This window comes from Bos indicus x Bos taurus, chromosome 16 (assembly GCF_003369695.1).
Source record: "Bos indicus x Bos taurus breed Angus x Brahman F1 hybrid chromosome 16, Bos_hybrid_MaternalHap_v2.0, whole genome shotgun sequence".
Classification (NCBI taxonomy): domain Eukaryota; kingdom Metazoa; phylum Chordata; class Mammalia; order Artiodactyla; family Bovidae; genus Bos; species Bos indicus x Bos taurus.
In genome coordinates this window covers 78,933,750-78,956,501 of record NC_040091.1, presented here as the reverse complement: position 1 = coordinate 78,956,501, position 22,752 = coordinate 78,933,750, and the positions used below count along the sequence as shown (strand labels likewise).

The 22,752-nt window shown below is 63.1% G+C and overlaps 1 protein-coding gene across 1 annotated transcript in view; it reads right to left on the bottom strand.

Annotated features, from left to right (window-relative positions):
- Positions 1-21,489, bottom strand: part of IGFN1 (immunoglobulin-like and fibronectin type III domain containing 1) — a 30,084-nt gene extending 8,595 nt beyond the window's left edge. Inside the window, exons 1-17 of the mRNA XM_027565830.1 lie at positions 21,360-21,489; positions 19,261-19,297; positions 18,713-18,835; positions 17,583-17,722; positions 16,593-16,692; positions 15,010-15,054; positions 14,690-14,735; positions 14,117-14,294; positions 13,248-13,361; positions 11,617-11,785; positions 10,367-10,639; positions 9,597-9,656; positions 3,018-3,125; positions 2,436-2,560; positions 1,722-1,863; positions 1,080-1,379; positions 237-536 (exon numbers count right to left, since the gene is read on the bottom strand). Of these exons, the coding sequence (XP_027421631.1) occupies positions 237-536; positions 1,080-1,379; positions 1,722-1,863; positions 2,436-2,560; positions 3,018-3,125; positions 9,597-9,656; positions 10,367-10,639; positions 11,617-11,785; positions 13,248-13,361; positions 14,117-14,294; positions 14,690-14,735; positions 15,010-15,054; positions 16,593-16,692; positions 17,583-17,722; positions 18,713-18,835; positions 19,261-19,267 (2,230 nt within the window). The 5' untranslated portion in view covers positions 19,268-19,297; positions 21,360-21,489. The remainder of the gene's footprint in view (positions 1-236; positions 537-1,079; positions 1,380-1,721; positions 1,864-2,435; positions 2,561-3,017; positions 3,126-9,596; positions 9,657-10,366; positions 10,640-11,616; positions 11,786-13,247; positions 13,362-14,116; positions 14,295-14,689; positions 14,736-15,009; positions 15,055-16,592; positions 16,693-17,582; positions 17,723-18,712; positions 18,836-19,260; positions 19,298-21,359) is intronic.
- Between the last annotated feature and the right edge of the window lie 1,263 nt (positions 21,490-22,752).

Below are 22,752 nucleotides of genomic sequence, written 5' to 3'. Positions count from 1 at the left end.
CGGCCCTGAGCCCCTCTGCCTCGATCCCCTGGGAGGTGCCCCAGAAGGAGGATGAGCCTCGGAGAGCGGCTCTGCCGTCCACCTCGCCCCACAGAGCCACAGCTGGACAAGACCCCTGCGTCCTGCCCACTGACCCAGCCTCCAGGTCCCAGAGAAGCTGGGGTCTCTCAGGGCCCAGCCTCTGGGCGCGGCGTGGAGCCCAGCAGTGTCCCCGCCCCGGTCCCCCGTCCTCTCACCCTCAGGTGCCACCAGCACCTCCTCGGACTCCAGGGCCTCCCCAGGCCCCTCTGCGGTCACAGCCCGCACGCGGTAGGCATACTTCTTGCCCTGCTCCGTGTGGGCATCCGTGAAGGTGGTGCTGTCTGAGCGGGGCTCGCCCACCTTCAGCCACGCGCTCCGGCCAGCCTGCCGCCTCTCCACCTCGTAGTGCTGCAGGGCCCGGCCACCGTCATCCTTCGGGGGCCGCCAGTGCAGGCGGACTCCAGCCCCGTGGCTGTCCTGCACCTCCAGGGGGCCCTGCGGGGGCTGGGGCTTGTCTGGGGACCCCCAAGAGGAGCGGGAAGAGAGGGGGGGTCAGGGGAGCCACAGGGGAGCCACACTCCCCCCCTCAGTGGACACGCTTGCCTGCAGTGGAAGGCCCAGGCGGGCTTCACCTCGAGGGGCCCTGGTCTCCACCCCCGACACGCACAGCCCTCGGGAACGACATGGAAGGCACCCGCCTGCAGGGGCTCCGGCCACACGCAGTGCCCCCGGTTGCCATGGGCTACAGAGCGGAGCCTCCCTGCCTGGGTCCTCCACGTGGACCACGAGGAGCCCGACTGACGTGACTCCAGGCAGGGACCACCACCCACCCCATTATAGCCCTCGTATAATAGCCCTATAGTATACTATAATACCCCTAGTATCTACTCAGCCAGTCTCCCCCAAGGAGCCCCCGGGTCTTTCTAAGCTGCATCTTCCAATCAGCGTGAGGAGGGCACGCCCAGCTCGGGCAGGTTTGGTCTTGGGCAGCGCGCATGGGGGTCAGTGTCGTGGGGGGCTAGGTGGGGCCCGGGACGGGGCGAGGGCCAGGCTGGCACCTAGGACCTGCAGGGTGAGCTCGGCCCGCGTGGAGCCGCCCTGGCTCCTCAGGGTGACGCTGTACTGGCCACGGTCCTGCCTGCTGGCGCTGGGGAGGCACAGCCGCGTGAAGCCGTCCCCTACGGCCACCTGGGCACCACGGCCACTGCCGCCGGCCACCTCCTCCCCGTCCTTCCTCCAGGTGGCTTGGACTGGGAGGCAGCTCTGGAAGGGGACCTTCATGGTCACTGGCTTCCCAGCCTTGACCACCAGCGGCTCCCTCAGCTGCGCGGTGACGTCCGGAGCGATGACTGGGGGATCTGAGGGGCACAGGGCAAGGGAGTCAGAGCTGGGGGAGGAGCGGCCCCGGGGGTCTGGGAAGCACAGGGCCCAGGAGTCAAGGGTGGGGGAGGAGGGGCCTTGGGGAGTCTGGGGAGCACAGGGCCCAGGAGTCAGGGGTGGGGGTCCCCGGGGGCTGGACCTCCCCGAGGACATGCTGACGAGGAGGGGAAGCATTCGGGCTGCTCGTTACAACAGCATCAACCTCTCAACGGAGAGCAAGACTGGACGGGGGCCGCAGGCCAGTGACACGTCCAGACTCTCAGCCCTGGCGCACGTCACTGGCTGAGAGCCGCCTGTCGGGGAGGGGGGCCGGCCCTCACCGTGGACGGTCAGCGTGGCCTCGCTCTCCTGGCCGCCAGCTGCAAAGCTGTACCTCCCGGCACGCGTCCCGTCCGCCTGGGCGATGACGAGCCTGTGCGCCAGCCCGTCCTGCTCGAAAGCGACTCCGTCCTGGGCGCTGAGCTGAGAACGAGGCCACAGAAGGCCGGTCACCCACCCCGTGCACCCTTCCCGAAGCTGGCCAGGGCCTGTTACTGAAGCTGCGGGAAGGAACGCCTGTCCGTGCTCGGCAGGAGCCAGGCCCCCGTTTAGCGTATCCTTAGCTGTCCAGCGACCTATGAAGTGGGCAGCACTACTGGCCCAGAAACCAGCTGAGGACGAAGCTGAGCTCCGAGCCCTGGGCCTACCCCCACTGAGGTGTTAGTGGAGGGGTGGGGGCTGCTCAGGGAGTCCGGAGCCCGAAGGACAGACTTCACCAGGTGCTGGGACAGGACAGCGGGTTGGATGGTAGCGGGAGGGCCAGGGCCCTGTCCGGGGGGCACTGGGTGGAGAACATGTCCACTCAAAGAGACAGCCCTTTCCAAACACACCAAGTTGTTACCATGTAAACTTCTCCCAGAGTCGGCGCCGTTACAGCAAAGAGTGAAATCTCCTTCTTGCAAAGCCGCTGCTGTCTGCACCCCTCTGCTTCACTCAGCCCTCCCCCGCAGGCTGGTTGGCAAAGCGGGGGTCAGCAGGACCGGCGGGGGCAGTACCTTGACTCCGTCCTTAAACCAGGCTCCAGGTCCCAGGTCACGTGTGAGGGTGCAGGAGAGCACGGCGGCCTCCCCACGCTCCACCTCTGTGTCAGCCAGGCCCTGGGAGAAGTGGCCGGCGGGGCCTGGAGGGGCACAGCGGGGAGGGCTGCTGGGTGCCCAGGGATCGCCTCGCCCAGCTTCCCGCTGCACCCTGGGGGTGCATGCCAGCACATGTCCTGCCAGCAAGGCAGACCACCCCATTTTCTCTGCAGGGCTCAGGCTGGTACAGGGCGTCTGGGGGCCCAGGGAGATGAAGGGCCCTAGACACCCAAGGATGTCTAGGTGACCAAGTCCAGTGCCTTGGACACAGGGGGTCAAGACAGACACTAGGAGGGCTCTCAGCCTCGAGAAGCCTGCGTCCCACCCGCGCAAGGAGGAAGAGTAGCCTCCTGATTGGAGAAAAGATTCCTGGAAATGGGGCTCAGGGATAGCAGCAAAGTCCCGGGCCCAGAGGCAGGCCTGGGGGCGGCCCTGCACCCCGGTGTCCAGGGAGACCCCTGCCCCCACCCCCCAGAGCCAGAACAACGGAGAGGCACCTACCTCGGGCGTCCTCAGAGAAGCCACCAGTGCCAGGCTTGCGTCTGGATCTGGGGCTCAGGGTGGCGTCCTTCCTCCGGCCGTAGGCGTCTGATCCGCCATCTCTGCCATCTCTGCCACTGCCCAGGCGGCTGGGGGACTCCCCAGGGTACCCCGTGTCCTCTCCACCAGGCGGCTGCCCCAGGTCTCTGGCCTCATCCTCCCCACCTCGCTTTGCTGCTCCAGGATCGACCCTGGACCAGGTCTGAGTCCTGCTCCTGTATGGGCCCAGCCTCCTCTCTGCCACGCCGGCCTCATCCACCGCCTCGTACTCTGCCAGGGCCTCTGGGCCATGGACCCTGTCATCCTCAGCATCTGGGGAGCCCCTTCCTCTCCTGTGTCCTGCGCCCGGTGGACCGCCAGGCCCCTGACCCCATGACCCATCGCCAGGCTCTTTTCTGCCGTAGGGACCATCCAGCCCATCCCGGGCTCCCTGTCGTCCCGAACCCCCGGGCTTTTGAGAGAAGCCGTCCTCCCCACCAGCAGAAGTCCCCTTTCCGGGGACACCTGAGTCCCCTGGGCCACTAGCCCTGCTCCTTCCCAGACCCGAAGCTCTGCCATCCAGGAAGCCTGGGCTTCGCCCCCCAGCAGCCTCCTCTCCGTCTGGAGCCCCCTCCCAGCCCCAGGAGCCGTCTAGCCTTTCTTGGGTCCCCCTGCGAATGGCGTCTTCCTCCTGGAGGGAGCTCGAAACCCCGGGGCCTGGGGGCTGGTCCCAGGCTCCAGAGCTGTCCTGGCCAAACCCCTGGTCTTCCCTGCCTGGGCCCCACGCATGTCTTTCCCCGCGCCCACCAGTGGGCCCTGATGTGGATCTGCCCCTTTCTGCGGGCAACTGGCTGCCATCCAGACCCTGGCCTGCGCCCACAGGGACCCCCCGTCCGGCCCCCACCCTCTTGCCACCCAGCTGTGCGGCCCCGGCACCCTGAGGGGCCAATGGCCCCTGGACAGATGCCAGACCCCTGCCTGCCACCCCTGGACCTGATTTCCAGGAGTCCTGGTCACGTGTGGATTCCTGAGCAGCTGACTCTGCCCAGGTCTCACCCTGCAATGCCCCCCGATCATCAGGGACCCCGGAAGCCCCGCCCTCCCCACTGGGAGCCCCTCTGTGCCCGGGGTACCCCGGGAGCCCAGAGCCGTCTCGCTGCCCTGTGATACCTGACTTCCCCTCAGAACTCACAGCCCCCCATGCCTCGGGGGCACCTGGGCGTCCAGAGCCCCTCAAACCACTCTGAGAACCCCGCCCCTCTGAAAGCGTCGACAGGCCTTCCGGAGCCCCCAGCATCCCCGGGCCCCTGGGGCCGTCCCCATGAGCTGCACCATCCACGGTGCCCGGCCGTCCGGCTATGCCGGAGCCCAGCCCCGCACCTGCGCCTCTGCCCGTCCCTCTGCCCGCCTCTGGACCATCCTTGGGGCTCGGGCCACTGTAAGGCCCCTCTGAGGCCGCCCAGTATCCGGAGCCATGCCCCATGGTCTCCTGGCCTCTGAGTCCACCATCCTCTCCCACCCCAGCCAGTGAGCCTACTCCTCCAAATCCCCCTGAACCATCTCTGAAGCCCACCTCATCCTCTGGCCCCATCGCCGCAGGTCCTCTTGAGTCTCCCCTGTAACCTCCCTTACTCCCTGACTCCATTCCCCTAGCCCCTGCCCCCACTTCTCCAGAACCCCCTAAACCATCCCTATAACCAGCCTTAGCCTTTGAATCAATACCCCCAGAACCCCCAAAACCATCCCCATAACCAACCTTAGCCCCTGAATCAACTCCCCCAGAACCCCTTAAACCATCCCTATAACCAGCCTTAGCGCCTGCCCCCATTCCCCCAGAACCCCCTAAACCATCCCCATAACCAGCCTTAGCGCCTGAATCAACTCCCCCAGAACCCCCTAAACCATCCCCATAACCAGCCCTAGCCCCTGAATCAATTCCCCCAGAACCCCCTAAACCATCCCCATAACCAGCCTTACCTCCTGAATCAACTCCCCCAGAACCCCCTAAACCATCCCCATAACCAGCCTTAGCGCCTGCCCCCATTCCTCCAGAACCCCCTAAACCATCCCGATAACCAGCCTTAGCGCCTGCCCCCATTCCTCCAGAACCCCCTAAACCATCCCCATAACCAGCCTTAGCCCCTGAATCAACTCCCCCAGAACCCCCTAAACCATCCCCATAACCAGCCTTAGCGCCTGCCCCCATTCCTCCAGAACCCCCTAAACCATCGCGATAACCAGCCTTAGCGCCTGCCCCCATTCCTCCAGAACCCCCTAAACCATCCCCATAACCAGCCTTACCTCCTGAATCAACTCCCCCAGAACCCCCTAAACCATCCCCATAACCAGCTTTAGCACCTGCCCCCATTCCTCCAGAACCCCCTAAACCATCCCCATAACCAGCCTTAGCGCCTGCCCCCATTCCCCCAGAACCCCCTAAACCATCCCTATAACCAGCCTTAGCCCCTGAACCAACTCCCCCAGAACCCCCTAAACCATCCCCATAACCAGCCTTAGCGCCTGCCCCCATTCCTCCAGAACCCCCTAAACCATCCCCATAACCAGCCTTAGCCCCTGAATCAACTCCCCCAGAACCCCCTAAACCATCCCCATAACCAGCCTTAGCGCCTGCCCTCATTCCTCCAGAACCCCCTAAACCATCCCCATAACCAGCCTTAGCGCCTGCCCCCATTCCTCCAGAAACCCCTAAACCATCCCCATAACCAGCCTTAGAGCCTGCCCCCATTCCCCCAGAACCCCCTAAACCATCCCTATAACCAGCCTTAGCCCCTGAATCAACTCCCCCAGAACCCCCTAAACCATCCCCATAACCAGCCTTAGCCCCTGAATCAACTCCCCCAGAACCCCCTAAACCATCCCCATAACCAGCCTTAGCGCCTGCCCTCATTCCTCCAGAACCCCCTAAACCATCCCCATAACCAGCCTTAGCGCCTGCCCCCATTCCCCCAGAACCCCCTAAACCATCCCCATAACCAGCCTTAGCGCCTGCCCCCATTCCCCCAGAACCCCCTAAACCATCCCCATAACCAGCCTTAGCGCCTGCCCCCATTCCCCCAGAATCCCCTAAACCATCCCCATAACCAGCCTTAGCGCCTGCCCCCATTCCCCCAGAACCCCCTAAACCATCCCCATAACCAGCCTTAGCGCCTGCCCCCATTCCCCCAGAACCCCCTAAACCATCCCCATAACCAGCCTTAGCGCCTGCCCCCATTCCCCCAGAATCCCCTAAACCATCCCCATAACCAGCCTTAGCGCCTGCCCCCATTCCCCCAGAACCCCCTAAACCATCCCCATAACCAGCCTTAGCGCCTGCCCCCATTCCCCCAGAACCCCCTAAACCATCCCCATAACCAGCCTTAGCCCCTGAATCAACTCCCCCAGAACCCCCTAAACCATCCCCATAACCAGCCTTAGCCCCTGAATCAACTCCCCCAGAACCCCCTAAACCATCCCCATAACCAGCCTTAGCTCCTGCCCCCATTCCCCCAGAACCCCCTAAACCATCCCTATAACCAGCCTTAGCCCCTGAATCAACTCCCCCAGAACCCCCTAAACCATCCCCATAACCAGCCTTAGCGCCTGCCCCCATTCCTCCAGAACCCCCTAAACCATCCCCATAACCAGCCTTAGCCCCTGAATCAACTCCCCCAGAACCCCCTAAACCATCCCCATAACCAGCCTTAGCGCCTGCCCCCATTCCTCCAGAACCCCCTAAACCATCCCCATAACCAGCCTTAGCCCCTGAATCAACTCCCCCAGAACCCCCTAAACCATCCCCATAACCAGCCTTAGCGCCTGCCCTCATTCCTCCAGAACCCCCTAAACCATCCCCATAACCAGCCTTAGCGCCTGCCCCCATTCCCCCAGAACCCCCTAAACCATCCCGATAACCAGCCTTAGCGCCTGAATCAACTCCCCCAGAACCCCCTAAACCATCCCCATAACCAGCCCTAGCCCCTGAATCAATTCCCCCAGAACCCCCTAAACCATCCCCATAACCAGCCCTAGCCCCTGAATCAATTCCCCCAGAACCCCCTAAACCATCCCCATAACCAGCCCTAGCCCCTGAATCAACTCCCCCAGAACCCCCTAAACCATCCCCATAACCAGCCCTAGCCCCTGAGTCAACTCCCCCAGAACCCCTTAAACCATCCCCATAACCAGCCTTAGCCCCTGCCCCCATTCCTCCAGAACCCCCTAAACCTTCTCTATAGCCTGCCTCACCACATGACCCTGACTCCCCAGAACCCCCTAAACCACCCCTGTGACCTGCCTTAGCCCCTGCCCCTATTCCTCCAGGGCCCCCCACACCATCTCTAAAGGCCGCCTCCCCCACTAGCTCTACCCCACCAGGCCCAAGACCCCTGGACCCTCCTCGGTAAGCTGACGTGCCTCCTACTGACTGAGGCCCTAGAGCGCGTGACCCATCCCCACAGCCCAGCGGTTCACCGGACGCATCAGCCCACCGGCCCTCAAGGGCCACCCCAGCGTGAGACTCTGATGCCTCGGGGCCCCCGGGAGCACCCCCAGGACCAGCCCCAGCTCCAGAGACCCCCACACCGAGGCCTCTGGCTCCACCCCTGTCATGCACTTGGCCTGCCGCTTGCAGAGACCCCAACACCCCAGAGCCATCTTCACCCGCTCCTTCTCCAGAAGCCCCCAGACCCCCCAGGGCTCTGCAGCCCGCATCATCTCCAGTCTGACCCCAAGGCCCCGCTCCCCGCCAGACCCCCGGCTCTGCCCCTGCGCGTCCCTCCCCAACAGTCTCTGCTGCAGCTGAGGCCCCCAGGCCGCCTCTCCCCACTGACCCTGCTGTCCCAGGCCGGCCCCGGCCACCAGGAAGATACTTGCCCCCAGGGCCGCTGTCTCCCCAGCCTCTGGAGGCCCCCCCAGCCTCTGCAGGCACGCTGCTCCCACCCACAGGGCCCCTGTCTGGGCCGCCCGAACCACTCTTGAGGCTCTCAGGTCCCTCAGACGCCCTTCCTGCAGGACCACGACCATCTCTGCCTCCAGACCACGTGCCCCCAGGTACCTCTGAGCCCCAGCTGCCACCACCCCTGTCCCAAGGCTCTGCTCCCCCCGGGCCCCTAGCACGGCCGAAACCCACGGCTCCTGGCCCGCCTAAGCCATCACTGAAACCGGCTCTATAGGCCAGGCCTGCTCCCCCGGGATACCCGGAGCCCTCACCCAGCCCAGACTCCATCCCCTCTGGGCCTCCGAGGCCACTCACGTGGCCCACCCCACCTCTGGGTGCTTTCTCTCTGGAGCTCCGGGACCCGTCCCGGAAACCTGGCTCAGACCCCATGGCCCCTGAGCCTCTCAACCCATCCGTGTCTTCCAGGGTCCCACCAGGGCCTGAAGACTCACTGAGCCTGTGGCTTCTAGCATCAGACCCGGTCAGCCCTGCCGCCTGGGGGCCACCCTCACCCCCTCGCTCCCCACCGCACACCAGCACTCCAGGCCTGCCGTGGGCCCCGGTTTTGCTGGGGTCGGACCCAGTGTCATCCCAAGGGCCTGGGACCACAGCCTCGCCTGGAGCCCTCCGACCGGCAGTCCAGGCCCGGGGATCCTGGGCCCCGCTGGAACTGCGGCCCACCTCACCCAAGGCCCCCACGGACTCTGGGCCCTCCCTTGTCCTGAGCCCCCGTGGGCCCTCTCCCCAGCCCCCGGGACCCCCTGGGCCTCCATCATCTGCCTCTGCCCCGGTTTTGGCCTCAGGAGCTCCGCGGCCCTGGAAGAAGCTTTCACCCGCAGATATAGGTGGCTCCTGGAGGTGCCAGCCTGCAGATGCCCCTGAGCCCCAGGAGCCCCTTGCATCCCTGTGGTCAGCATCGCTCCCTTTCTCAGGGCCCCAGCCTGCCACGGAGCTAGAGCCCCGTCCTCCTACAGGCTCCAGTGCTCCGGGACCCCCTGCCCCGTGGTCGCCTCCAGCACCCCCTGGGCCAGCCCTGTGGCTCCACCCTGGGCCCGCCATGCCTCTCCCCACCCCACCACTCAAACCGTGCCCTCCCCTCAGCTCACCCAGGCTCTCCCCCTGCAGAATCTCTGACCCTTGCCCTTCTAAGCCAGACCCTGCAGGACCAGCCTGGGCTCCCCAAGGGGCCCGCTCCCCCAGCCCTCCAGCCTCAAGCTGCCAGGACCCTGCCTCCCAGGCTCCCATTGGCTCTGCACCGTCTCTGCTGCGACCTCGCTGTTGGCCTCCCGTGAGTCCCAGCCCGGATTCCAAGCCCCCTCTTAAGCCCCCCGGAAGGCTCCGGTCCCCCCCTCTCCCTCCATGGAGCTGGTCGACCCCAAGACCCGGGACTCTGCCTCCCTCCTCTTCCAGAAAGCCCTCTCTGGCCTGTCCAGGGCCCCATGCTGCGTGAGCTGCCTCCTTGCCCCCCATCAAGGAGTGACCAGGCCCTCCCAGGCCGCCCCTGTCTGGGCTGGCTGTGGCCCCAGAGGCCAGCCCAGCTCTCTGGAGGAAGCTCCCTGTGGGGCCCTGCTCTCTGGATCTATCCCCCTCCCCACGGGCGCTCCTGAAATCTTCTGGGCTCTGGCCTTCTTGTGCCTGCCTCTGGTGGTCAGCGCTTGCAGTCAGAAGGCTCTTATCCTTCCCAGCTTTGGTAAGAGGTCACGCCCACGGAGAGAGAGAAGAGAAAAGCCCTGTTAAATCAGGCTGAGGCGCCTCTCAGACCCCAGCGGTTTCCCCAGTTGCCTGACCCTCAGTTTCCCCAACAGAGAAGCAAGCCGGCCATCTCTGGAGGAAGCCAGGCAGACCAGCTCGCTGGTGGCTCATCCCATCACCGCCTCCCCCGGTCCTGTACCCGAGGCCCCCACCCCGACCCTGCTCGGTGGTTCAGGAGGACTTTGGGAGAAAATACAGAAGCCAAAAGTCATTTGCCACCTGCAGTTGCCTCGCTGTTTTTTTTTTTTTCTCCCTTTAAATCAACTTATTCTATTGTTTGTCTTACGAATGTCAACTTTAGTTTCCTGGGATCAACTTGAACCCAGAACCCTAAGGGGGTTTAAGGATGTTCTCTGGCCTGACCCAGGGGCTCCTCACCCTGGGTGGACCTGGCCCACTGTCCTCAGCCCTGGCCAGGACCCCAGGCCACCTTGGATCTGTGCCCAGTGCAGCAGACGCTGCTGGGGAGGGTGGGCTCGCCGTGGAGGGCCCGCACTGCAGGCGTGGAGCATGGCTCTTGGGGGCCTTTCTGGCCTCCGGGGATGAGGGGTCCCCAGTACAGGGCACTGACAGGGAGCCCCGCCCCCCTGGGCCTTGGGGCCTGCCTCAGCCAAGGCGGGGAGAGCCCGGGGTCCCCACTCACCTTCCACCACCAGCCAGGCGCTGGAGGCGTGGAGCTTGGTGCCCAGAGAGTAGAGGCCCATGTCGGAGAAGCGGACCCCTCGCACCAGCAGCCGGTGGGTCCGCCCGTCCGGGGACACAAACACCTCGTACTTGTCACTGAGGTGGAGAGGCTGGTGCTGGAACCTCCAGGCGGCGCTGGGGCAGGGGTTGGACAGGGTGCACTCGAAGATGGCGTCCCCCCGCTCCTCGCAGCGGACGTCGGCCAGCGGGACCACCACGCGGGGCGGGATGGCTGCGGGCAGACGCGGGGCGTGAGCCGACACGGGGCGCCGGGGGCCCAGGGCGCCCGGGGCAGGCCGGCTGGGCCACGGCTGCCTGCCTCACCTCGGACAGGTCACCCCTCACCCCAGGTGTCAGTTTCTCCACATAAAGTGAGGAGTTATAATTAGGCTGTGAACAGTGAGACGTGGCTGGCATTCTAAATCTGAACCTCCTCTCCGGGGGCAGGTAGGTTCAGGAAGGAGACGGACAGGCTGAGTACGGAGCCTTATACCTGCCTTCCGACCGATCCTCCCAACCACCTGCAAGGCAGGTGCTGCTGTTACCGTCCATGAGGTCTGAAAATTGAGGCTTTACACGCTAAATGGCTCCCGCAGTTAAGAGGTGGTCCAGCCAGAATTCACAGGCAGGCCTGGCTGAGCCCAGGGTCCTGCCCCCTTCCCTGTGCACAGCGCCGGGCCACCTGGAGGTCTCACCCCTTTTCAGCCTGACTCAGCCTCATCCTCCATGGTTTATCTGCAGAAAGCTCCCCCCACCCTAGGGGTCAGTGCCCTCCAATGCCCTGAGCTGCCAGGTGCTGGGGAGGGGGTGGTGGTGGAAAGGGACAGAGTCTGATGATGGAGAAAGGGACCATTCCTGAGGGGGACAGGCAGGGAGGGGAGGGATGGGACAGTGGAGCTTCTTGCTGGGGGTCATGAAGGGGGCCATGCCTCAGAAGGGAGGCTGTGGAACTGGTCAGCTCCGGCCTGAGAGGGAGTGGATGCTGAGGACGGACCGTGAGCGAGGGCGAGAGCCCACGTCTGAAACCCTCAGCGCCCAGCCCAGCGCCAAGAGAACACGGACCGCGGCTTCTGAAAAGGGATCATCAACATTTAACCGTCGGGCACGAGCTCCTCTCCCGGACGGCGAGGGGGCCGCGTCCCGGCCATCCAGCAGCCCCGCTGGAAGGCACGCTGGCGCCCGCCCAGGCGCTCAGGGCAGACCACTCACCGCTGGCCTCCAGCTCCGTGGTGAAGATGTGGGCATCCTCCACCCGGACCTGGTAAATGCCGGCGTCCTCCGGCTGCAGGTCCTGAATTTGGAACTGGTAGTGCTTCCCCAGATGCCGCAGACAGTGCTTGGTTTCGTTGTCGAAGCCATAGGGGACCATCTCGCCATCCTGGGGCCAGGGGAGGAAAAGGGGGGCGCAGGGCCTCCGTGGGTCCACGGCTCCTCCTGCCCCCATCCTGCTTGCGGACGACCAGCCGTGCTCCTCACTGGCCTTGGCACCAAACGACACTGCGGGACCACGAGGGGTGGGGAGAGGGGCGGGGAGGAGGCCGAGCGTGTGGTGGAGGGAAATAAATGCTCTAGGAATATCCGTGGCTCTGAGACGGAGTAAACGATCTGTCAGCATTATGCAAGAGACACCCGAGAGAGTGCTGATTCGGCAGGGGGGCGGGCGGTGGACCTCCTTCCCGAGCAGGGCAGGGAGGCAGCAGGGTGGCCGGTCCCCCGTGCTCTCATTCATGAGGAACCAGAGTACTACCAGCGGTCTGTGCACACGCCCACTTCAGCCAAGCCCTGGATAGACTGGCTCCTTGCTGGTCATCCCTGACCCACCACGGCGCGCCTGGTGATTTTCTGACTTTGGTGCGAAAGCGATGCGGGTTCAGTAGAAACGCTACTTGGAATTCTGATCTTTCCCAGGCTAGCGACGGACAGTGCAGCCCAGGGGGTGGGTCACACACCCAGACACTTAGAGCTGCTCTGTACCAGGCAATCCTCTGTTTTCCACTTTGGGTACAGGCACGCCTGCTCAGTCGCTCAGGTGTGTTCGACTCTTTGCGACCCCATGGACTGGAGCCTACCAGGCTCCTCTGTCCATGGGATTCTCCAGGAAAGAATACTGGAGTGGGTTGTCATTTCCTTCTCCAGGGGATCTTCCTGACCCAGAGATCAAACCCAGGTCTCCCGCATTGCAGGCAGACGCTTTACCTTAATCTGAGCCACCAGGGAAGCCCATTATCAGCTGTACCTCAATATAAAAAAATTTTTTTTAAAGCACTACATGGGGGGCCAGGGAGTCTGTAGGGAGGAGTTAGCCATGCGGATGGCGGGGAAGGCCACGGTGGACAGAGGGGCAGAGGAAGGAGGTGAGGCTGGTGAGAGGCAGGGAAGCGTGCACAGGAGGGAGAGCTGGGGGAGGGGCGTCGCGCATGCTCGTTTATCAGCTAGACGCCCCAAGAGACTGACCGGTCCTGCATTATGCTGATGCCACGAACGAGGCTGCCAGCACAGAGAGGTAAGCGTCCTGCCTGAGGTCACACAGCCAGCAAGTGTGACACCCCAGCCCAGCCCCTGGGATCCCTGCCCCACCCCCACCTGGTTGACGGGTCACTCCTCGTGGGGCCCATGCAGAGGTGTGTCTGGAGAGAGCGCTCAGAGGCGAGGGGTGCACTTCTAAGAACTCGCTTTTGACCCAGTGCCCTGGCTGGACACCCTGGACCTGACCACAGCAAAGCCAGAAGGGGCTCCACAGGGCGCAGGGCATATCGCCTGTGTCCTCACCGTCCCTGTCGACGCTGCTCGCACCAATCCTCCCCTGCCAGACCCCCTCCTTGACGCCCCCCCAGACTCACCTTGTACAGGTAAATCTTGCTCTCAGGACTCTTGAGGTCCATCTCCAGGCCAAAGGTTGCGATCCCCTCCTTGTTGACCCGGACATGTCTCAGGTTGGCGATGGTGTTGAGGTACTAGGGAAGATGAACCCGTCGGGGGCGCCCTCTGAGTGCGCTCCTCAGGGCTCCGGGTCCTCAGGCCCCAGCCCCCGGCAGCGCCCGAGCCCACGTGTGCTGGGTTACAAGGTGGAGGCTGGGTCCTGCGTCAAGGCTGAGCAGCCAGCCCAGAGCAGGAAAGCTGGGTCCCTGGATGGAAGGTTGGATGAATCGCCTTCCAAGCTGATAACACTGTTCTCAAGGTAACGCAAGCAAGTGGCTTTGCGTTTCCATTAGAGAAAGCAGACTTCCACCAGGGCTAGATAGACTCAGGGAAAACTTCCCGGTTCTCTTTCAGTTTGTAAGCGGCTGAAGCCCGTCTCCCCGGAAGCCTTTAGAAATAAGACAGACCCCCCAGGATCGGGTGATGGTGTGCTGACGGCAGTGGGCAAACCTCAAGCCTTTGCGGAGCTTAGTGCTTTAAGTACATCCTCTGACCACCACTCAGTAACCCTGCGAGGCAGGGATGCCTGTAACACCCACTTTACAAGGAATGGAACCAAGACCCAGAAGCCCTAACTTTTCCAAGGCCCCAGATTTCAGTGAGTGTCCAAGCAAGGCTTCAAAGCCAGGACGCAGGTCCTTAGCTGACGCCGCGTGGGGACGGGGCGGGGGCGGCCCCTCCACGGCTGGCGCTCCAGATGTGATGTCCCCCGACCCCACCCCCAGGGCGCCCCCGGGGATGACAGAGGCCGCGGGGCGGGGCAGGGGCTGCGGGGCGGGCGGGGCGGTACCGGCGCCAGCTTCTCCTCGCGCTCCTTGCTCATCCGCTGCAGCCGCCGCAGCATCCAGCGGAAGTCCACGATGCCGTATTTGAGGCAGATCTGCTCGTAGTCCTTTCGGTCAGCCGTCATCAGCAGCTGCCACACCTGATCCATGTCTACTTTCTTCTTCGGGGCGGGAGGCGGGTCCCTGGGGAGCGGGGTGGGCAGGTCACCCACCGGGCCGGCGCCCTGAGGGGGTGAGCGCTGCGCTGGCTTCCTGGAGCAAGAGGCCGCGGAGACACCGCCGGCAGAAACTCTCTCCTAACTAACGACTGTCTTGCGGCTTTCAGACCAGGGTGTCTGAGGGGACATTATTCTGTGGCTCGAGTGGAGCACATTTTACAAACAACCCAGAGAGCGGAGATGATTTACTCAAGGACACAGAGCTTAGAATTGGAGCCTGGGGTCCAGCGCTCCCAGCAAGTCCACCAGCCAGCAGAAGCCCCTCTCCCCTGCCGGCGCTGGGAGGGGCAGCAAGTGCGAGCCGGCTTTCAGCAGGGGCGGAGCCTCCAGACCCCCTCCCCAGGACAGGCCCAGGCCCACCTCTTTTTCAACATCTTCCGGAAGTCCACCAGCTCCTTCCTGAAGTCTAGAAAAGGAAGAGGAATGAGCCCCAGCCTCAGGTGGGACTCCACAGGGCTCACACAGGCCTCTCTGTAGGAACCCCAGGGGGAGGGGGGGAGGGGGCTGGAAAGGGGGCCTGTGGTTCGTGACAGACCACTGGGCTTTGGAAAGGAGCCCCCTCCTGTGGGCTGGTGATGGCCTGTGAAGCACCCTGAGGGCTTGACCAGGTGTGGGGCGCTGGCAGGGAGTAGCCCCTCCCCCAAAGACCCTAAGGAGATTTGGGACAACTTTCCACCTACCCTCTTGGGGCTCCTTGGGCCTCTTCCGATTCTTCCGAAAGCCAACTAGACCATCAGGAAGAGAGGAGGTGGTTAATGTGGACAGGCGGGGAGAGAAAGGAGAAACCCTGGTGGGCTTTGAGAACCAGCGGAGCCCACCCCCAGTCCTCTCTGAGGCTGGCGGCCATCCAGGAAGAGGAAGAACATGGCGGAGGGTCCGGCTATCTCCGGCTCAGAGCGTGACCCAGGGGGGCAGCCTGATCCCCATATCCTTCACGGCGGCCCACTCTCATGTCGACAGGGCTGGGGGTGGCGTGAATGCGGGGGGGAGCCGCTGGTGACTGCGCACTGAAGGGCATCTAAGGGGCAGCTGTCCTCCCCCTCCACCTGAGAGCCGCCATTTCAGGGCCCAGGCCTGGGGGCATCAAATACGCCCCCCGGGGAGGCCGGAGGGCAGGCCTCTCGCCTTCCCGGCTCCTCTCGAAACCAGGAATGGCCAGGGAACATGACCTGGGCAGTGGGCGTTGAGAGAGCAGGAACACACGAAATAAATGAGCGCTTTAAATAATAATCTCTCTTCAAAACCCTAGCTTGCCGCAGGCTTCCCATCTGACTTTTGTGCTGGTTACCTTAACGAGACAAGTTACCCATGCCTCTGTCTCCAGGGGAGAAATTCTCTAACTCAGTCTTCCTAAAACCTTAAAACTTTTACTGAAGAACAAAGAATTTACACTGTACAGGACCATATGAATTTCATGCTTCTTTCCTTGGAAGTACTGTCTATTTCCACAGTTGTAAGACTCTTCTTTATTGAAGTGTAGTTGATCTACAATAATATATTAGCTTTTGTTTCTTGATAAAAGGACCAGATGTCCCAGGGCCACTCCATCCCGGCTTCCTGCCTGCATGTGGGTTAGCCGGGTCCGTAGCAGCCAGCCCTACAAGGTCAGGGTGGCACACCGCGGGAGGGTCTGGCTTCCCCCAGCAGCCCCGAGCTCTGCCGGAGCCTGGATGCCACCCTGGGACTTGTCATCGTGGGGCTAGGAAAGTGGCTTTGCTTCTTGAGCCACATCAAGGAGGGTTTTCTGTTACTCACGCACAAAAACATAACCAACTGAGAGATGAGATCCGCTTTCCAAGACACGTTTACTTTCGATCCCTTGCTGACGATTAATTTGAAATTTTGGAAACACGAGCAAACCAAAGCAAAGCATGTCTAAGGCAGGCTCTGGCCTTTGTGTTACCTGCCCCCATGTTCTCGCCCCACTCCACGCAGACTTGTACGCCAAGAGAGGAAACCGAAGCCCCGGGAGTGAGTTAGCAAACGATTGGACTAGAAACCAACTTTCAGACCCCGACCTCACGCCTCAGGGCCAAGAGGAGGTCACCCGGCACAGCTGCAGGGGCGCCTGCGGGCGTGAGCCTCCCCGACCAGGGGCAGAGGCTGCAGGCAGCGGGTGAAGCCTGGGGCCCCGCACCTGGTGGGGCTGTGGCCTCCATGGCTCCCCCACACCCCCCAGCTTTGAGGCCTGATCCCCTTAGGGCTCTCCCACACCCGGAGCCCCGTGGGGCAGGAGGGAGGGGGCGGGGGCGGGCAGGCCCACCTTCGATGACCGTGAGCCTCGCCGAGCACGTGGCCTCTCCATAGGCATTCACGGCAGTGCAGCGGTACACGTCTGTGTCCTCGCCGGTCAGCTTATTGATCTGCAGAGAGGCCGAAGGCAGGGGAACAGGGCTAGCCCCCCTTCCTCCAGTCACTGGGCATAACTACGTTATAAGATGAACAAGGCAAGCTCCTGTCTTCATGGACCTTACCGTGTTCATGAGGAAAGCAGACCCCAAGACCAAACCTAGGTCAGGGCTGCGGTGGGCAGAGAGTGGCTTCCCGGAGTCCACCGGATCCAGGACTAACTACCGTCTCTGGTGTGTGCTGCGGGCCCCTTACCTAACCTCCCTGGACCTCAGCTTATTTACCTATAAAATGAGGATAATAATACCCATATATAGAACCCTGATCAGGGAGCTAGGTCTTGCAAGCTGTGCAGTGTGGCAAATAATATAAATAAATAAATAAATAAATTTGGCAGTTTCCTGGGAGTCCAGTGGTTAAAACTCCAAGCTCCCAATCGAACCCTGTTCAGGGAATTAAGACACTGCATGCCACACAGCGTGGCCGAAATAATTCTACCCCAAAGCAGTGACTGGTCAGGATTAAAATACACAATCTAGGTCAAACAATTAGCCCGGGAGCAGCACGTAGTAGGTGTTCTGTGACGTGTAACTGTGAATGTTACTGACACTGACCAATATCGACTGAGTGCTCACTGCAGGTCGGGCCTGGGGGAGGTTTATTAGCTAAACCTTCAATGCTCATAAAAACCCCGTGAAGGAGGCACTATCATCACCCCAATTCACAGAGGAAGAGAGAGAGAATGAGGTGATTTTTCAAGGCTGGGGTGGTAAGCCAGGCAGCCTGCCTCCAGGGCTTGAAGGAAGCTCCAGCACTCTGTCAGCAGAGGTTGGCTGGCCTGCTGGTCTACCCTGGCTCTGGGAGGGGAAGGGAGGACCCCCGCCCGGGAGGACCGCAGTCCTACCTGCAGCACGTGCTCCCTGTGGCCCGTGCTGGACGAGACCTGGTACTTGCTGGAGCTGCTGAGGTCCCCTTTGGAGCAGTGCCAGCGCACCCTGGGCCTGGGCTCCCCGCAGACCACAGCCCGGAAGGTGGCGGTCTTCCCTGAAACCGGAAGAGGCAGGCAGGCAGTTTGACGGGTTGAGGGAGGACAGATGGGGATTTTAATGCATGTTTTCTGTGATGCTCTGGGCACTTCAGCTGCCCAGTCCAAGAGGGGGACCTGCCCTTGGTCCTGGGGATCCGAGGTCCCCAGGTAAGAACGCAGTCTCAGGCAACCAAGGACGCCCTCCCCCTGTCTGTGTATGCCCCTGAGGGCCAGGGCGGGGCGGGGGCCTGAAAGACTCTCCTGGGCCTGGGAAGGGGGAGTCCTCTGTGGGTCCTGTGTCCACTCTCTGGTGGGGGGACCGTGACCTTGGCAAAGCCTGGTGGTGGTGCTCAAAGGGTCCGGTCCTGAGACCCAGGGTTCCAGCCTCGGGAAAGAGCCCAGCTCCATCCCTGCCTGGAAGCCGGTGGGGCGGGGTGAGGTGCTGCCTGTCCTCAGGCCCCCAGCACCCCAGGAGTGTCTTAGCAGAGGACAGTTGGGAATAAAGATGCCAGTCCCCCACCCCTGATGAGAGACGCAGTTTCTCATGACAGTGTTGTTGGAGAGGTAGAGTCAGATCTAACGGGGGAGGGGGTGTCATTTTCCTTAGGCCAGAATGAGGGGCTCTGAAACCTGCTGGGGGGCCCGTGCTGGGGAAAGGGTGCCCGCTCACCCCTCCCCCGCAGCCCGTTCCCTCTGCTTCCCCGGCTCCATTCTCTGCGGCCTATGGGCCCCCGGGGCCACTGTGGGGCAGCCCCATTTCACTCCGTTTCGAGGGTGCCTCTGCAGAGCTGCTTGTGGGCCGGGAGGGTGCGGGTCCCAGGGCTGCCTCATGAGCCTCTGCTCCCCAGCTCACCACACCCCCACCCTCTTTCCCAGATGCCTGTCCCGTGGTAGGCCTGCACCCCTTTGCTTCTCTGCTCCTCAGGCCCCTTGCGGACACAGGGGTTAGGGGCTGGGCTGGAGCAGGCCCGGGGCCCCGTCCCCTCCACTCCCCTCCCGGGCCTTACCCTCCTGCAGCGCCAAGGCGATGGGCCTCTGCACGAAGTCGGGCGTGCTGCAACCCTTGGGCACCTCCTCCACCAGCTGCCAGATGCTCACACCCGGCGTGGAGGACTTCTTGAGGGACTTCCCTGGAGGAGGTGGCGGGAAGGGAGGTGGGCCTCAGCTTAGACCTGTAGCCGGAGGGGCAGGGGCCCCCCGCCCCCCACAGTTGGGCAGGGCCGGATCCTCGGCTCCTCCAGGGAGAAGGGCTTTGGGGCTTTCTAGCGGGTGTGGCGGTGGTCTTTCCATGTGTGAGTGGTGCCCCAGGGGAGTGGCCATGGGTGCCCTGGGGAGACCCCGGGAGAGTCCCGGGAGAGGGGGTGGGGAAGGGAGAGTGGAAAAGGGCTCCTGGTGGGAATCGGGGCCCATGGAGGGGCTCTGCTCCCCGGATTTAGGAAAACAAGTTCAAACCCAAATCCGGAACTAACAAGCCACATGCTCTTTGCCCTGCCCCCCGCCCTCTCCTGGTGGGCGCCATGTGGGGTGAGCAGAGTGGAGGGGGCGCTTCTCCCACCTGCCATGGTTCCGGCTCCTCTTTGGCGCTGACTGATCTGAGAACAGAAGGTGGGGTTGCTGAGAAAGGTCCAGGCTGGTCACCCCGTCCTTCCCACACCTCAGCACCCCGGCCGGCCAGGAGCTCCTCTCCCCCACTCGCTGGCCCAGCATGGCCCACCCCCTGGAGACCAGGGAGGGTAGGGCACTGCCCGCTTGGAATCTCATCCAGGGAAAGGAAACTGTGGATGAGCTACAAGCTGTGCTGGAGGTCTGGCCTGCTGGTGGGGCCCCAGGCCCAGAGGACGCTCGGAGGGCGGCACACGGCCATCCCCAAATCAGGAAAGCAAACTCCAGACCTCAGGGTCTCCCAGCTGTTCCCGGCCTGGCCCCTTGACTGGGGATGAGAATTCTCCAGCGGCATGCCCTGGGACTGTGGGTCGCTCCACCAGCCCCGAGAGTCTCGAGCAGGGCCTGCAGCCCTCCAGCTCCCACCCCACCCAATCTGGAATCCAGATCGCCAGGCCTGCGGGCAAGGATCCCTGGGCTGCCCGTAAGGTCTTCTAGGCTGGAACATCAGGATCTCCATAAATCCATCCACCCCCTCCAAAGCCAGTGAGTTATAATGTCAGGTGGGCAAGAGTGCCTCCCAGACCCCCTCCACCACCAGCAGCACCCCTCTGACTCCCGCTCAACGGCATCCAACCGCCATCCATTGAGGCTGACGAGGCGGGCCGCCGGGAGAGGGCAGGGGGCCTGGGGCTGGGCTGGGCTGAGAGCAGTAAGGAGAGCCGAGAGTCCAGCGGGAAGGGGGTGTCTTGAAAGAACTTCCCAGCAGTCCCACCCCCAGTGCGGTTGGCCCGTGGCCAAGGGTTCCATTTTGGAGATTCCATTTCCTGCCCAAAGAGCCCTCAGTATAGAATCACATGACAGGGCACATTCCGTCCTCCAAGCGAGGAGCCTCCGTTTCATAACTGCCCACCCGCTGGCACCCCGGGCCCGCGGCGTCCCCCCCACAGCCCGGCCACTGCCCCGGCGCGCTGGAATGCCGCAGCGCGCCAGCCGCGTTCTGGGGCGGTCACAGGCCACAGCCGCTGTTCTGCGGGGAGTCGCCGGGCAGGGCGAGGGGGCCGGAGGGGAACCCAGCTGGCCGTGGCGGGGGTGAGGGTGGGGGGCTCCGTCCCACCCACGCCCAGGACCACCACCCCGAGCCTGCCCACCGCCTCCTCCCTGGTGCAGTGAGCACGGACGTCTTAGCATCTTCACCCTATGTCTCCATCACTCTTGAGCGGCTCTCGGTTACTTACTCAGCCGTTCGTCACACACCAAGAAGCATAATCCTCCCGCGTCTGTCCCTCCAGCCTCCCGCCTCCAGACCCCAGCTGAGACGGGAGAGCAGCTGAGCCCCAACTGGGACCCAGGGGCCCACGTTGGCCAGCTCGCCCTCCCGACCTCGGCCTCTTCAGGAGTAAGCCAGATCCGGGACAAGGTCAAAGGCGAAGGGTGAGAGATCCGTTTGGTGGGAGACCAGAGGGTCAGAGGGTCGTGGTCCTCATGGGGGGGCCGTTGGGGAGGAGACGCTCTGCTCCAAGCTTTCTTCCACTTTGGAGAAGAATTTTAACTCTGCACCAAACGGCAGCTTGAGTCCCTGCAAATGTCTCCCGGTCTCCCCCAGGCCCTCAGCACTCCGCCCCCGCCCCACCAGCTCCATCCAGCCCTCCCGCTTCCTGCTGCTTCCAGCTTCTCAATGCGTAGGAGTCAGGGCAGGGAGAGACACCCGGGGCTTTTCTCCCTGTTTGACCATGTTATTAATCAAGATGTGCCGAGTTCCAGACCGGAGGTCCTTATTCTGGACAGCTGCTCAGAGTATTTAAGCTGGTCGGCGTTGCCAGCTGAGCAGCACCGGGAGAGTCTGAGCCTGGGACAGAACTGCCCCAACAGACTCGCTGCAGCTCCGTCCTCCAAGTGTCCCCAGCCATCGGAGGGGATGTACTGCCCAGGGGAGTTCTGGGCTCCCTGCCCCCTGCCTGCCCTTCCTGAGCAGAGAAGGGCAACGGGATCCCAGCCTCTCCCTCTCTGCCCCTGCCCCGGTGGACAGCCAGGTGTGCAGGGCCCACTGACCTGGGTGCACAGCCGGCCTCCGGCCTCCCGGCCGCTCCCGCCTCCCCACGTCCAGCTGCTGCCGGAGGCTCTGAATGGACTGCCGGTGGCCTGGTGGCGCCGGGACAGATGTAGGTCACGGCGGACTCGCGCTGCCCCCGCCCCTCCCACTCAGCCCGCCTCCCTCCTCCTCCTCCTCCAGCCTGGGCTTGGCAGGGCAGGGCCCCCCCGGGGTTCCCGCCCTCGCCTCCCGGGAGGTCAGAGATGGAAGGGTCCTGTGACTTGGGCTCATCCAACTCCTCGCAGAGCACTAAGCTCTCAGATTGGCTCGGTCAAGTCCGCCCCGCGCGGCCTCGTTTATATGATCCTCTTAGCGGGTGCCTTCTCGTCCTCCAGGGCCTTAATTTTTCCACTAAGCTGACCCCTGGGGACCCTTGACACCATAAGTCACACAGACACCCAAAGCCACTGCCCTCTTGGGAATCGGCATCTGAAGTGGCACCAAGCAAACCCAGCCTTGGGGAGCGAGTCTCAGCCCCTGACAGATCAGAGGGTGTAACCCCTGAGGGGGCAGGGGCAGGGCGAGACCCTGGGAGTCTACAGCCAGGAGGCCTCCCAGGAGGTGGTGAGCTTCCTAAGGTGGGAGAGCTGGCCCCGCCAGCTGGGCTGGGGGCTGAAGCAGGCAGGGCAGACACCTGGGTGTTAGGACACTCGGATGGAAGGTGGGAATCGGGGTGGACGGAAGGTGGGAGTCGGGGTGGGGGGCTGGTAACAGGTTTCCTTTAGGATGGGGGGCAGGCGGGCCCAGAAGGAGCCGGGGCACAGGGCCGCCCCGTCTGCTTGGGGACAACAGCCGCTCGCCCTTTCAGGACAGGGAACTGGTTTGTCGCCTCCAGTAAGCAAGGCTTGATCGCGGATCCAGATACAGCGGAAGGCAAAGGGGCCCAGGTTCCTCTCAGGGGAGGGAACGTGGTTACACACACCCCGGCACGCTGTGGACCCGGGGCTCGCTTGTGTGTGTACTCTGGGGGCAGGTGTCTGACCTCTCACATTCAGGGTGTGTGTGTGTGTGCAGGTGTACATCTACATGGGTTTCCTGCGTCTTTCTAACTCTGGGTATCAGAAGTTGAAGCTTTATTTATTGAACAAATAGGTGTTGAATGCCCCACCCGCCCCTGGGACCCTGGGTCTAGCTCTGTGGTGGGCCCTGAGACACACAGGTGAGTGGAGACGGGGTGCTCCTCCTGTGGGTCTAATGGGCAGACAGATGCTATCTAGGCGGTGACGAAGTGCCCTGCCTGCCTCAGAGGGACCCCAAGCAGGTGGGGAGCAGGGAAAGACCAAGGAGGTGGGCGTGGACAGGTGAGTCTTGGAGGCCATGGTGAGATGTGATCTGTATCCTGGCGGGGGACAG